At 49.7% G+C, this 15,717-nt stretch overlaps 1 protein-coding gene and 1 non-coding gene across 2 annotated transcripts in view; both read right to left on the reverse strand.

The window, feature by feature from the left end:
- LOC107122708 (protein phosphatase 1 regulatory subunit 1A-like) overlaps window positions 1-15,717 on the reverse strand; it is a 75,597-nt gene that overhangs the window by 7,063 nt on the left and 52,817 nt on the right. The window contains exon 5 of the mRNA XM_015425842.1: window positions 12,136-12,342. Within this exon, the coding sequence (XP_015281328.1) occupies window positions 12,136-12,342 (207 nt within the window). The remainder of the gene's footprint in view (window positions 1-12,135; window positions 12,343-15,717) is intronic.
- Window positions 872-943, reverse strand: TRNAS-UGA. The gene has a single exon. It is a non-coding gene; the product is annotated as a tRNA-Ser (tRNA).

Genomic DNA, 15,717 nt, shown 5'->3' on the forward strand with positions numbered 1-15,717 from the left:
GGGAAAGAGGGATTTTTAATTCAGTCCCAGGTGTTTGGGAGACAGGGGGCTTTACCGCATTCTCATTTTTCTCACTTGGAAGTTCCTGTTTTTTTCAGGGTTTTTTTACTTCTGTTCGATGTGTGTTTTGCTCCCTCTAGTGGTCGATTCAATATTACATTGATTTACGTCTGGCGTATGTCCCTGCAGATGTAAACTGCAGGTTTTTATGCCGGACATAAACTGATTTAATATTGAATCGACCACTAGAGGGAGCAAAACATCCATGTAACAGAAGCAACCCCCCCCCCAATAAACAGGAATGTGGAAAAGCCCCGTCACATTGGCAGAAGATACTGAAACATTCAGAATGACTGTCCAAGAAGTCTAGAGGGATCTCTCCAAACTGCATCAGTGAAGAAATGCATGATAATGCAAGACTCACTAAGAATAAGAGAGCCAGTTTGGTGTAGTGGTTAAGAGTGGCAGACTGTAATCTGCAGAACCGGGTTTGATTCCCCACTCCTCCGCATGAAGCCAGCAGGGCAATGTTGGGCCAGTCACCGTTCTCTCAGCCCCCCAAATAAACCTAGCTCACCACAAAAAGAGCTAGAGTTCCAGGCTGCCAGACAATCTTTGGATCTCCTGGCTATTCTACACTCATTGCCATATGATAATTATTATTTGGTGCATATAATTTTGGATACATGTATGTACTGGTAAATTCTGAACTGGCTATAATTGTCAGAAAAGGATTTGAGAGTGGAAAGTGCCTTATGAAGAGACAGACCCTTGGTCTATCAAGGTCAGTACTGTATACTGTGACTTGCAATTGGTCTTCAAGGACTCAAGTGGAGCCCCTTCCCACCACCTACCACTGGAGCTTTTTAACTGGAGATGCCGGAGATTGAACCCGTGACCTTCTGCATTCAAGGCAGAGGCTCTACCATTGAGCTACAGCCCCTGCTGAAATCATTAAACCCAAAACGTGTTTGGAAAATAGACAACCATAGCTGCAATCTATAGCCACCTGGGCACTCAAATATGTAGGACGGATGTGTTCCCACAGCTGTGTATCCCTTTGCCCAAACAGAAGTGAGTCTGCTATGGCAGCTTGCTGGGTGACCTTGGGTCAGTCACACACCCTCAGCCTAACCTACCTCGCTGGATGGTTATTGTGAGGATCAAATGGAAGAGTCAAGAATGACAATACAATGGTGCTTTGTGTTCCCACTGGGGGAAGAAAGTGGTGTCGTAAAACTTAACCGACTCTTTTTGTGAACTAGACAGTAGCTGAGTTGGTCTGCAGTAGAAGACCTAGAGTCAAGTCTAGTTAGCACTTTAGACACCAACAAGATTTTGGGGTATAAGCTTTCTGGTTTCCTGCTTGTATCTGATGAAGGGAGTTTTGATTCTTGAAACCTTATACCCCAAAAAACATGTTCACGCGACTGGACGCGAATCTAACTTTTCAATGTAACATTTTCTTAAGAGTCTGGGAGAGAAATCTAGCGGCTGAGATGTTATGCTCAAAGTCAGATGAGCAGTATAAAAGAACTAGGAGCAAGGCCCATTGTGGAAAGAAATACAATGAGTTCTAGAAGGAAGCTCCAGGTGAGTGTCCTAGCTGTGGCTGATGGGGCGGCAGAGGGAACGGGAAAATAGGAGGCAAGCCATGTTTATTTCCTTCTGTTTAGCTATAAGGCAGGGCTGTCTCACATCATTTTGCTAGCCCAAGTGGGTAGTATGGGAAGATAGCCTCATGGTAACAGGTATGGTTCCCTCCACCCCGGATTTATGTTGATTTGGGGTTATGCAGTGGCAGCTAAGGTAGAAAAGCCCCACCTCTTCCTATGCCATGTCTTCTGGGTTCCAAGGGTCTGGAAAGCGGTTCCATAGCAAGTTACAGGGTTGCCAACTCTGGGTTGGGAAATACCTGTAGATTTGTAGAGTCTGGGGAGGGCAGGGTTTGGGGTGCGGAGGGACCTCAGAAAGGTATAATTCCATAGAGTTCATTGCCCAAAGCAGCCATTTTCTCCAAGAGAACTGATCTTGGAGATCTCCAGGTGCTGCCTGGAGGCTGGCAATACTAAGGGGAGGGCCAGACCTGTAGATTTGAGGGGTAGAGCCTGGGGAGGGCAGGGTTTGGGGTGCAGAGGACCTCAGCAGGGTATAATGCCATAGAGTCCATTGCCCAAAGCAGCCATTCTTTCCAGGAGAACTGATCTTGGAGATCTCCAGGTGCTGCCTGGAGGCTGGCAATACTAAGGGGAAGGCCAGACCTGTAGATTTGAGGGGCAGAGCATGGGGAGGGCAGGGTTTGGGGTGCGGAGGGACTTCAGCAGGGTATAATGCCATACAGTCCACTGCCCAAAGCAGCCATTGTAATAGCTGGGAAATTTTCTGTAGTGGAAATGATGTGCTGTGGCTGGGGAACACGGTGATTTCTGGGAGATCTCCGGGCCCCACAGGGAGATTGGCAACTCCAGTGACCGTTTAACGGAAGATTGGGATATGTATTTTGGCAACTCCAGTGACCGTTTAAGGGACACATTCAATGACTCCCAACAGCAACAGCAAACTGTTTAGAATGTTAGAGGCAAAGGCCAATCAGGCTGCATATGCAAATGACCTCTGTGTTCTGACTGGCTATTGGGGGGAGAGGAACAGCAAACTGTTTAGAATATTGGAGGTGAGACTCAGGCAGTGCAACCAGTGGATAGGGACAGCTTCTGAGTGACAGATCAGGGAGCCAACTGATTTGGGAGTGTGTGGAATGTTCAGGAGAGTGCCACTACCAAAACAGAATTATTATATAGAGAGATTTTCATCCATTTGTTGCCAGAAGCTATTGCAAACAGGGAGAAGGAGTTGGCTGTGAGCCCCAGTATTTATTTTGGCCATCCTTTTTTTCCTCCCCCTAAAAGGGGTGAGGATTTCTTTTCCTATGTTGGTACATGCAGAAAGTTGTGGGGCAGAGGAGTGTGCAGGCACTTCTGTCTACATGCAGGAATTTTGTGGCAACGGCAATGAGTTGGCTTAAAATATGAAAACAGCAACAACATTGTGCTGTGTTTAGTGTGCTGTTCAGCTGGGGCTAGTTTGCACCAAACGGAATAGAATATTATATAAGGACATCAGAAGAGCCCTGCCGGATCAGACCAATGGCCCATCTAGTCCAGCATCTCGTCTCACACACTGGCCAACCAGTTCCTCTGGAGAACCAACAACAGGGCATAGGGGCCGAGGCCTTCCCCTGATGTTGCCTCCTGGCTCTAGGATTCAGAGGCTTAGGGCCTCTGAATGTGGAGGTTCCCCTCGGTCACCATAGCTAGTAGCCATTGATAGATTTATCCTCCATGGGTCTATCTAACCCCCTTTTAAAGCTGTTTATTCCTGGGGCCCTTGTAAAGTTAGGTGCTCCTTCCCACTGCATCACCATTATGTTATCTTCTGAGCAGTGTAATAATAGTCTGTTGCAGGCCCGTAGCCAGGATTCTTTTAGTTGGGGGGGGGGCATTTAAATTTCTTAGGGGGCACTGGCTAATCAAATTCAAGAAATACCCAGCTCCTTCCCTGCTTGGGGGTCCTGGACTGGAGGAGAAGTCATGGAGCCTTGCCGGTAAGTGGGAGGGGGGCTAGCCCTAAGTTGCCCCACTGTAGCTACGGGCCTGGTCTGTTGAATGACCGAGAACTGAGCAAATCGTTGGACTCTTGTTTTTTAACTATCACAATGGCCATGGAACACCGTAGGCAATCTAGGTTATGTATGACCCCCTCTGGATTCTTGAGCACTGGAACCTACCTTAGATTAGAATCCTAATTTCTCCATGAACATGCATTCGGAAAATGGAAAACTCTCCACCTTTTGCTGTTTCACGTGACCACCCTACTCGTGGGACACTACTTATCCTTCTGTTAGAAACCAGAGTGAAAATGGGTGTCTGGAACCTTGAATGTAGGACCGCCAACTCCCTTTTGGGAAATTTGGGAAGATTTCGGGGGTGGAGCCTGGGTAGGGCAGAGACCTCAGTGGGGTACAGTGCCACAAAGTCCACTCTCCAAGCAGCCATTTCCCTCCAGGGGAACTGTTCTCTGTAGTCTGGAAATCAGCGGCGATTCTGGGAGATCTCCAGGCCCCACCTGGAGGTTGGCAGCCCTACTTACACTGACAGGGAAGCACGTATCTGGACTTTGGTCTGTCGCAGTACAATACAAAGCCGACCTATCGCCAGCACAGCCCTCCTTTGACGTAGCCCAAAGTTGATTTTCTATCGGCCGGAAAGCCAGCTATTCGATAGGCATTTAAGAAGCTCGAGATTGGGAATTCAGAGCTGGACTCGCCGGGGCTGCCAGCACGACAAGGTGCCTGAGCAACACGGCTGTTCTCATCCGCCGTGTGTGTTCGGCAGATCAAAAGACAGCCGCTACATATTTTATGACCCACGGAGCAAGCCACCGTGTAACCTGAATTACCGACTTGTGCGATTTCTGTGATATCGTGGGATACATATGCCTGTGAGAAATGGATGAGCTTTGCTTCATTTCCTATTCTCCAGATGAAGTCTGCCGAATAAAGCCAGCCAAGCTCTACTGATAACAGCCAGTGTCTCCGAGTCTGCCGAATAAAGCCAGCCAAGCTCTGCTGATAACAGCCAGTGTCTCTGTCTCTGTCTGCCTGTTTGATCTTTCATAAGGAGGGAACCTAGCGCTTGATAGAAGCAGTCCTGTACCCTAGACCAAGGGTCTCCAACTGGCCCGCAGTTATGGTGAGGCATTTCGGGGCCCTGCCCCCTAGCCTACAGGCCACGCCTCACCAGTCCTGAGCGTAAACCCCCTAATTTAATTTTTTCTTAACTTTTAATACAGGCATGTGGGCCCGCACCACGTGAGAGCCAGTTTGGTGTAGTGGTTAGGAGCGCAGTCTGGGAGAACCAGGTTTGGTTCCCCACTCCTCCTCCACATGCCACTCCTGGTGTGACCTTGGGTCAGTCACAAGTTCTTTCAGAGCTGTTCTCTTGCGAGCAGTTCCTGTCAGAGCTCTCTCAGCCCCACCTACCTCACAGGGTGTCTGTTGTGGGGAGGGGGAGGGAAAGGAGATTGTGAGCCACTCTGAGACTCCTCTAGGTCATGAAGGGCAGGGTATGAAATCCAATCTTCTCTTCTTCTTCTTTGATCTGTCTCAGCCCCTTGTGATCTGTCTCCTCATGCGCACCATTGAGGGCAGGGGATGAGGAGGGCAGGGTGGGAAATTGAGTGAAGCCTCCACCACTCATGCCCCAGTGCTTGGGGAGGGCTCACTGGAGGGTGGGCGTGTGGCTGGGAGGGGAAAGGAGGGTGGTGCGCTGGGCTATTTTTGGGCAGGAACGCACAGGAACGGAGTTCCGGCTGGCTCCCAAGTTGGCCACACCCAGCAGGAACTCATTAGTATAGTACGGCACACCCAACACCATTGGCTCCATTAGGGGTGTGTGGCCTAACATGCAAAGGAGTCCCTGCTACAAAAAAAGGCCCTGGGTTTTGACAACAAACAAGGTCAACAGAAAAAGAAGCAAAAGGTGGGTGTGGCTGGATGACCACACTTCTGGTAACATGGGTGTGTGCTGTCATTGGGTGTGGCCTAATATGCTAATGAGTTCCTGCTGTTGGGTGTGGCCTATTATGCTAATAAGTTCCTGCTGGGCTTTTTCTACCAAAAAAAGCCCTGGTGGTGCGTGTGTCTCACTGAAGAGAGCCTATGAATTGGACTTCTGAATGGTTAAGACCGGGCTGGGGGGAGTCGGCATTGTCGACAGGGAAGATGAGAGAGGGGAGATGTGAGTGGCGTGCTCCTCTCCCCGCTTCCCCCATGGGGACTGTCTGCAGCCAGAGATGAGACCAAGTGAGGTCACCGCAGTCCCTTCCTAAATGGGCATCTCAGGAGTTCCCCCTCCTCCCTGTGCCTCCGGAAAGGTTATCTGGTTAGTGTTTCCTCTGCCTTCCAAATCCCGGGCTTTGCTCTGCCGTGTGAATCTTCTGTTTTCAAGAAAATGTTCTCCATCTGTGTCCATTAGCAACCCTCCTGGCACGGCAGACCCCAATGAGAAACACCATTAATTAAATTGAAGGTAATCTAATTAAAAGAGCTGCGGTGGCTCAAGTGGTTAAGACGCTGAACTGCAGGCTGTGGAAGGTCGGTAGTTCAGGAGTTTGAGACCCAGAGTGCCGCATGAGGGAGTCTCTAGTTCCAGCTCCTGCCAACCTAGCAGTTTGAAAGCAAGAAATTGCAAGTAGATAAATAGGGACCACTTCGGGGGGAAGGTAACAGCATTCTGTGCACCTTGGTGTTTAGTCATGCCGGCCACATGACCACGGAAACGTCTTCGGACAGCGCTGGCTCTTCGGCTTTGAAACGGAGATGAGCACCGCAAGCCTAGAGTCGGATTCGACTGGCTTTCGAGCAAGGGAACCTTTACCTTTGCTAATCTAATTAAAATCATTTTTACCTGCCCCCTCAGAACTTTAATACCCCCCTGCCCCCCGACAAAAGGAATCCACTGTGCCCATCAATAACTTTACTTGGGCAGGCCAGGCGGGGCTTTGTCCAGCAAGGTTCCTGATTGGCCGCTGGAGATTTGATTGGCAATGCAGATATTATAAATGTTGCTTTGGCGGCAGCCACCACCACAGCACAAAGATCTTCACTGTGTGACTGAAGGTAAGCTGCAGGAGCCCTTTGAAGACTTGCTCTGCCCCCTCCAGCAGCCATTTTGTGGCAGCACTCACCACGCTGTGTCAGAATTCCAAATGTGCCCTCAAGTGCAAAAAGCTTGGAGACCCCTGCCATGGACATTAAGCAAGTTTGGTGTAGTGGTTAAGTGCGCAGACTCAGATCTGGGAGAACCGGGTTTGATTCCCCCACTCCTCCACTCACAGCTGCTGGATGACCTTAGGCAAGCCATAGTTCTGTCACAGCTGTTCTCTCAGGAGCAGTCCTTGAAAGAGCTCTCTCAGCCTCACCTACCTCACAGGGTGTCTGCTGTGGGGAGGGGAAGGGAAAGGAGTTTGTAAGCTGCTCTGAGACTCCTTTGGGTAGTGAAGGGCGGGGTATAAATCCAATCTCCTCCCCTCCTCCTCCTTGTGAGACCTTTTCTGACATCACTATCCCTTCACACGTGTTTAACCTGTGCGTGATTACAGGCTGTAGTTGTACCTGCAGGCAATTCATCTTTACACCAAATCTAGGTTCTGGATAAAACTTGAATAAATATGTTATTTATTACGAGTTTAACTTCTTACGAATTATGTTTATTGTTTTATCGGTTTTATTGGCAATTGGGCCACTGCTGTAAGCCGCCCTGAGCCTGTTTGCGGGGAGGGCGGGGTATAAATTGAATTAATAAAATAAAATAAATATGCACTCAAACATCCACATAAGCAACTTTGTGCGTGTGTGAAGAACACCCTGTGTGCAAAATCTGTCTGGCGTGGACTGGAGGACAACGGCATTAGGCACGCAAGCACAACTTCTTGGTAAGTTGTCACAGCAAGTTATCAAGAATTGTGCATGTTTGTGTGTTCTCTGGCTCTTCCTCTCACCCACACCTACTGGCCGGCTTCCAGGCAAAAACCTGCTAGAAACTAGACACAGAGAGAAACACAAGCCAATTATGTACAAACAGCTGTCACTTCCTCGCTGCCCCCATTTTACAACTCGTGTTTGTGCTTTTGGTGGCTGCTAGATAGAACCGGGTCTGCCGCATGACGGAGTGAGCTCCCGTCTCTAGTTCCAGCTCCTGCCAACCTAGCAGTTTGAAAGCCAGAAATTGCAAGTAGATAAATAGGGACCACTTTGGTGGGAAGGGAACAGCGTTCCGTGCGCCTTGGCCACATGACCAGGGAAACGTCTTCGGACAGCGCTGGCTCTTCGGCTTTGAAACGGAGATGAGCACCACAACCCTAGAGTCGGATTCGACTGGCTTTCGAGCAAGGGAACATTTACCTTTACCTAGAGAGAAGGCAGCTCTCGGTTGTGTCCCCTGAAATACAGAAGATACTGAGCAGTGGGGTGGAAGTGTGGTCCTGCCCTTTTGAAGAGAGAACCCGTGTGATGTAGTGGTTAAGAGTGGGAGACTCGAATCTGGAGAACCGGGTTTAATTCCTCACTTCTCCTCCACGAGAAGCCTGCTGGGTAACCTTGGGCCAGTCACAGTTCTCTCAGAGCTCTCTCAGCCCCCTCCCGCCTGTTGTGGTGAGAGGAAGGGAAGGTGATTGTAAACCACTACAACCCTAGAGCCAGTGTGGTGCAGTGGTTAAGGATGGAGACCTCTAATCTGGAGAACCGGGTTCAATCCCCCAGTCCTCCTCCACACAAAGCCTGCTGGGTGATCTTGGGGAAGCAACAGTTCCCTCAGAGCTGTTCTCTCAACAGCAGTTCTCTCAAAACTCTCTCAGCCCCACCTACCTCACAAGAGGCCTGTTGTGAGGGGAGGAAGGGAAGGTGATTGTAAGCCACTACAACCCTAGAGCCAGTGTGGTGTAGTGGTTAAGGGCGGAAACCTCTAATCTGGAGAACTGAGTTTGATTCCCCGCTCCTCCTCCATGTGAAGCCTGCTGGGTGACCTTGGGCCAGTCACACAGTCCTCTCAGAACTCTCTCAGCCCCACCTGCCTCACAGGGTGCCTGTTGTGGGGAGAGGAAGGCAAGGCGATTGTAAGCCACGACAACCCTAGAGCCAGTGTGGTGTAGTGATTAAGAGCGGCGGCCTCTGATCTAGAGGACCGGGTTTGATTCCCCACTTCTCTTCCACCTGAGGCCTCCTGGGTGACCATGGGCCAGTCATACAGTTCTCTCAGAACTCTCTCAGCCCCACTTACCTCACAAGTTGCCTGTTGTGGGGAGAGGAAGGGAAGGCAATTATAAGCTGCTTTAAGATGCCTTAAGATAGAGGAAGGTAAAGGTAAAGGTTCCCTTGCTCGAAAGCCAGTCAAATCCAACTCTAGGGTTGCGGTGCTCATCTCCGTTTCCAAGCCGAAGAGCCAGCGCTGTCCGAAGACGTTTCCGTGGTCATGTGGCCGGCATGACTAAACACCAAGGTGCACGGAACACTGTTCCTTTCCCACCAAAGTGGGACCTATTTATCTACTTACAATTTCTTGCTTTCGAACTGCTAGGCTGGCAGGAACTGGAACTAGAGATGGGAGCTCACTCCGTCATGCGGCACACCTGGGTCTCGAACTGCTGAACTACCGACCTTCCACAGCCTGCAGTTCAGCGTCTTAACCACTTGAGCCACCGCAGCTCCAAAGATAGAGGAAAGCAGGGTATAATAACCAACTATTTGTCTCGTTCTTTGTTCATAAAAGGTTGTCTGCTGCCCTGCTCATACCTTGGAGACTTTCTCAGGAGGATGGAAGCACGACCCCTCCCCGGCTTGGTGAGGGCGCCCACGCTTCCTTCTCCCCTCACTGGCCTGTAGCCAAGGCCTGAGACTACATCACCTATCCCCGTTATTGTCCTGGGTATGAACAGGAGAGTGACCCTGAGGTGGTTTCCATCTGAGGGGGAAAGCGCTCCAAAACCCTCTTTGGCGGCAGCCGCCATCAGACCGCCTTCCTGTCCCTCAGTTGCCGTGCTCTGAAGCTCCTCGCTCTCTGAACGGTGCACAACAAGATCCCCTCCTTTCTTCTCAGCAGCTGGAGGGGGGGGGAACGCAGCTGCCTTGAGCCGAACCGCCACTTTGCAGGACACGTTTACGCAATGAATATTTGACAAGGGGCTCGGGCAGCGCTTGTTAAAAGGCCGTCTGCCATCAATTATTTAGCAGATCAGGAAAGGATCAAAACGGTTCCCTTTTTGGGGGGGGATTCAGCCAAATGGGGTCACTCCCAAGGAGAGGAGCAGGGGCCAAGCCTGGAATTCCTGGAGGCCCCGATCTTCAGTGGTAAGCTTTGGTGGAAGACTGCTGAGCTGTAATATCCACCTATGGCCACTGGAGGCCAGTATTTCATCAACTCCTTATTAGCCTTTTTGTTGTTCAGTCGCACAGTCGACTCTTCGCGACCCCATGGACCAGCTCCCGCCAGGCCCTCCTGTCTTCTGCCGTCAACTTCATGTTCGTTGCATCGATGACACTGTCTAACCATCTCATCCTTTGCCGTCCCCGTCTTCTTTGACCTTCAATCTTTCCCAGCCTCAGGGTCTTCTCCAGGGAGTGCTCCCTTCTCATTTGGTGGCCAAAGTATTTGAGCTTCATTTTCATTATCTGGCCTTCCAGGGAACAGTCAGGGTTGATTTCTTTTAGGATTGACCGATTTGATCTTCTTGCAGTCCAAGGGACTCTCAAGAGTCTTCTCCAGCACCATAGTTCAAAAGAATCTATTCTTCGGCGCTCGGCCTTCCTTATAGTCCAACTCTCGCAGCCATACATGACTACTGGGAATACCATTGCTTTGACCATGCGGACTTTTGTTGGCAGGGTGATGTCTCTACTTTTTATCATGCTGTTTAGGTTCGCCATCGCTTTCCTTCCAAGGAGCAGGCGTCTTTTAATTTCATGGCTGCAGTCACAGTCTGCAGTGATCTGGGATCCCAGGAACGTGAAGTCTGTCACTACTTCCACGACTTCCCCCTCTATTTGCCAAGGAGTGATGGGGCCTTATTAGCCTAGGGATGCTTTTAGGCACTGTGCTTGCCCAGGTGGCACGGTGCGTAGGTGAGGGCACTCACACAATGGGAGAGTGATCCATCTGCAGCAGCACACAGCCGGGCTGGTTGCACTGGAACTTACACCTCTACGGATAAGAACATGATCTGCAGGTGACTCTTGCAGAACCAAAGGAAGGGCTTGTATGCAGGTACATGAATGCATGAATGCATGAACCTGCCTTATACTGAACCAGACCTTTGGTCTATCAAGGTCAGTATTGTCTACTCCGACTGGCAGAGGCTCTCCAGAGTCTCAGGCAGAGGTATTTCACATCACCTACAGCCAGGTCTCTTAACGGGAGATGCTGGGGATTGAACCTGGGACCTTCTGCATGCCAAGCAGATGCTCTACCACTGAGCCACAGTCCCTCCCTAAGTGTCATTTGATGCTCCTCCTCCTTTCTCGGCCCTCAGATCTCCCGCCCACCCTTGTTTTAACAAGCTCAGGGAGGCATATGTGGAAAGGCCTTTATCCCCTTTTCTCCCTCACAGTAACCCGAAGAGGTAGGATAAGCCTGGGGAGACTGACAAACAGAAGTCCAGCCTTGTGAGTTTCATGGACCAAGCTGAGATTCCAAACCTCAGTGCAACGCTGGAACCCAGGGCCTCTAAGCTTTTTGAGTCTGTGGGCACCTTTGGAATTCTGGCAAAGGGTGGTGGGCGCAACCATAACATGGCTGCCATAGAAGGTGAAGCCAACTATGTGATGACAAGGAGCCACGGTTTTTCAGTGGCCAATCAGAAGTCCTGCCGAGCAAAAGCCCCACCCACTTTCTAAAAACACAGGCATTGGTGGACATCGTGGCGCCCTTGGGCACCACGTTGGGGACCCCTGTTCTAACCATGCCAAGGGCATTTTTATACATTGTGGGTCTCCTACAAAGAATAATTACTAATCATCATCATCATCATCATCATCATCATCATCTGGCATTGTTTGTATTATAGCCAGGTTATCCGAAGATTGTCTGGCAGCCTTCAGTTCTAGCTCTTTTTGTGGTGAGCTAGACTTATTTTTTGGGCTAAGAGAGCTCTGAGAGACCTGTGACTGACCCAAGGTCACCCAGTAGACTTCATGTGGGAGGAGTGCAGAATCGAACCCACTTGTCCAGATTAGAGTCCGCCGGTCTTAAACGACAAAGAAAGCACTTGAATCTTAACACACACGTCATCACCCGTGTTCCCTCTAAGCTGAGTTAGTGTGAGCTAGCTCACAGTTTTTTATCCTCTGGCTCACACATTTTTGTCTTAGCTCAGGAAGGAGGGCTCCAGAGCAAACTCATTTATGCAGCAGCCAAATCTCCTGCTCACAACGTTAATGCCAGTAGCTCACAAAGTAGAATTTTTGTTCACAGGGCTCCATAGCTTAGAGGGAACATTGGACCATCCCTTGCAACAATCTACAGCGAGCATTCCAATTCTCCTGAACAAATCCTGTTGGACTTTGGGAAGGTCAAGAGTGGCACTCACGTTCTTCCAGCCCGGAGTGCTCGTCCTGCTTCGATTCCAGCTGGGCGTGAGCTTTGGCCAAGGGGCAACTCCCAGGACTGTGGCCGGGCTCAGAGTTGGCATGAGGGCAGCATGTGCTGGGACTGTGCGGCTCCTGGCTGCCGGTGCTGATGTCCTCCTCGTCCCCCTGCTGCTTCAAGAGATGGTGCTCAACCATCATCTGGAGCTCTGGAAGGGGGGGGGAGAAAGACATGAATGTTAGGAATCCGGAAAGGGGGGGGGAATTGATTTCCTGTTCACAAGTTTCTATCCCTCAGTGAGTCACATTAGTACAGGCAGTGCCAGCTGATGACTACTGGGAAGCACAGATGGGGCTAGAATGCTTTAGTACAGAGAATCATAGAATCACAGAGCTGGAAGGGGCCCTACAGGCTATCTAGTCCAACAATGCAGGATCAGCCTAGAGCATCCCGGACCAGTGTTTGTCCAGCCGCTGCTTCAAGACTGCCAGTGAGGGGGAGCCCACCACCTCCCGAGGCAGCCGATTCCATAGAATCATACAAACCCTCCATGTTTGAGCGGTGACTCACGAAAGTTCCTCCCCTGCCACATATCGTGTTAGTCTTTAAGACACTCCTGGACTCTGGCTCTTTTCTGCTGCCACAAACAGACTAACACGGCTACCCATCTTGATCTATCTCCACCGAAGGCGACACATTTAGCCATACAGAATGGAAACCCATCAACCTTGTGAAGAAACTGGCACGGGTACAGAGATCATCTTTCTGGTATCGGAAGACGTGAGCGGTGACCATTGTTCCCTCTAAGCTGAGTTACTGTGAGCTAGGTCACAGCTTTTTAGCTTCTGGCTCACACATTTTTGTCCTAGCTCAGGAGGGAGGGCTCCAGAGCAAGCTACTGCATGCAGTAGTCAAATCACTCGCTCACAACTTTTACACCAGTCGCTCACAAAGTAGAATTTTTGCTCACAAGACTCCACAGCTTAGAGGGAACATTGGCGGTGCCTCACAGAAGCTCCTCCCCTGCCACATATTTTGTTAGTCTTTAAGGTGCTCCGGGACTCTTGCTCTTTTCTGCTGCTACGGTTATACTCTGTTACACCCGCTGACCTCACAGGGACACATGAAGAGGCCTTACGCGGAACCAGATCCCTTGTAAAGGTATACTTCTTTCTGTATGACTGGTCTAAGGACTGTAGAAATAAACTGATTGATTGGACCATCCCCAGAATTGTCAACTCTGGCTGGCAGTGGCTCTCTGGGGGCTTCTCACAGAGGTCTTTCACTCCACTCACGACCTCATTCTTTAAAGTGGAGATGCCGGGGATTGAACCTGGGACCTTCCGCATGCCAAGCAGATGTTCTGCCACTGGGCCACGGCCCTCAACAGATTTAGAAGGATGCATCTGCTTAGAATTACACTCCAGATGCCATTATTGGCCCTCTTGACCCCAAAGCCTGTTGCCCTCTCTGTCCTACTGTCCTTTGGTTGCCAACCTTCATGCTTGATTGACAGCAACGGCATCTGACTCTGCTGTCTGAACTATGGGATTTCCCCCTCGCCCTTGTCCCTGGGCTCAAACTCTGGAAACTGGGCTTTTGTTTGCCCTTGAACTCTGCCGTCCTCTGAAACTGATCCAGCAAGGCCTGTCCCAGCCTGACAGATATATTGCTGTCCCACCCTGTAATATATCTATAACACTTGGATGGGGGGGAGGTTGGCAAATGGAGAGAATATAAAAGCAACAGGAAAGAGGAAAAGCGGTTCAATGCAACATTTATGAGGCAAGAGACAGGGCAGGGAGAAACGAGGACGCATTTAGCGCGGAGAGAAGAATTCAGAAAGAAGGGGGGGGGGAATCAATTATGAAGCTATAAAAAGGACAGAAACAAAGAGCCGAGCCACGCGTTCAAATGAGTCACATGTGGGGGACTCATTAGACGTCAAACGGGGGATCCGAATGCTGTGTCTGAATGCTCTTCTGGGTGAAAGTCTCTCCCTGCATAACAAGGAGACAGTTCAGACTCGAGGAGATAACAAGGGGATAACAAGGATAAAGTTCAGACTAGAGTCTCTCTTCCTGATGAGCTAGTTGTCTGCATTCAGGGAGTTTTTATAAAGGGGAGCATTCAAACTTGTAACCCCCACTTGCAGACTAAAGTGGTACAGTCCTGCCCAAAACATACCACATGATCAGCAGTAAGAGCTGGAAATTCTAGTGCTCAGCCAAGATTGATGAGCTAGTTGTCTATATTCAGGGAGTTTTTCCAGACGGAAACATTCAAACTTGTAATCCGCAGCTACTGCCTGAAGTAGTACAGTCCTACCCAGGACATACTGCATGACCAGCAGTGAGAGTTGGAAGTTCAGGTGCTCAGCCAGGACTGATGAGCTAGTTGTCGACATTCGGGGAGATTTTACAGAAGGGAGCATTCAAATTTGTAATCCCCACCTACTGTCTGAAGTGGTACAGTCTTACTCAACACATACCACATAACCAGCAGTAAGAGCTGGAACTTCTGGTGCTTTGCCAGGACTGACCATCAGAAAGCAGGTTGGAAGTAACATCTGCCAGGGGCTTGTCAATGTATAACTGGGCATGCATACATCCAGTCACAGTGGCGGAATGTCTAGTCCTATAATTTAACGGTGCTCATTTAAAAATAAAGATCAAGCTCTCTTAACCACCGTATCATTAATCACAGGATGGTATTTCTGGCCTGCTGACAAGGAAAGCGCATAGCAGGTAGACAAACACACATCTTAGATTCAGCTGAGCTCCGTACGTACTTGCAGTGCTGTTAACAGGGAAACGTAGCCCACACTCTGATCTCTATCTCTCTGATCACGCCCGCTTGCTGAGTCTATCACTGAAGTCAAACTATTCTAGAAGACTTTCTTGGGGCTTCTGACCTCCACTTGGGATTTCTGAGAGCTAATCACTGAAGTCAAACTATTCTAGAAGACAGGCTGCTTTCTCGGGGCTTCAGACCTCCACTTGGGATTTCTGAGAGCCAAAGAGGAGTCGTGCTTGTATTGCCGATGTAAACACAAATACACAATCAACGAGGTGGACGTGAGATGGGCCGAGAATTGCCAGGTGACAAGACTCTAGATAAAAGCCTTGTTTCATGTCTTCATCAGACTCGCACTAACTTTCAGGCGTAACAAAATGCTCCTTCATGCAACAAAACTGGCGGCGGGAAGCAGCTGCATCCCGGCTGAAAGCCATGATCTGGAAACATTTAGGCGGGGTTTGTGCCTTCAAAGAAGCAGGTGGGTAACTGCAGCTTTCCCCACCTGCTGCCAGGTGCAGAAGGGAGCTGCTTCCCATAGCGTTCCCACCTTACATGATGAAGCATTCTTTATAGCTGAAAAGTTCCTAGCATGAGTCTGATAGAGACACGAAATGAGCATTTATCTGGAGTCTTGTTCTCTGGCCATTCCCAGCAGATACCCTGACCTGGATAGCCTAGGTTAGCCTGATCTCGTCAGATCTCAGAAACTAGTTGTAGAAGAAGAAGAAGAAGAAGAAGAAGAAGAAGAAGAAGAAGAAGAAGAAGAAGAAGAAGAAGAAGAAGA

The sequence above is a fragment of the Gekko japonicus genome, unplaced genomic scaffold (assembly GCF_001447785.1).
Source record: "Gekko japonicus isolate JY-2015 unplaced genomic scaffold, Gekko_japonicus_V1.1 scaffold2283, whole genome shotgun sequence".
Taxonomy (NCBI): Eukaryota; Metazoa; Chordata; class Lepidosauria; order Squamata; family Gekkonidae; genus Gekko; species Gekko japonicus.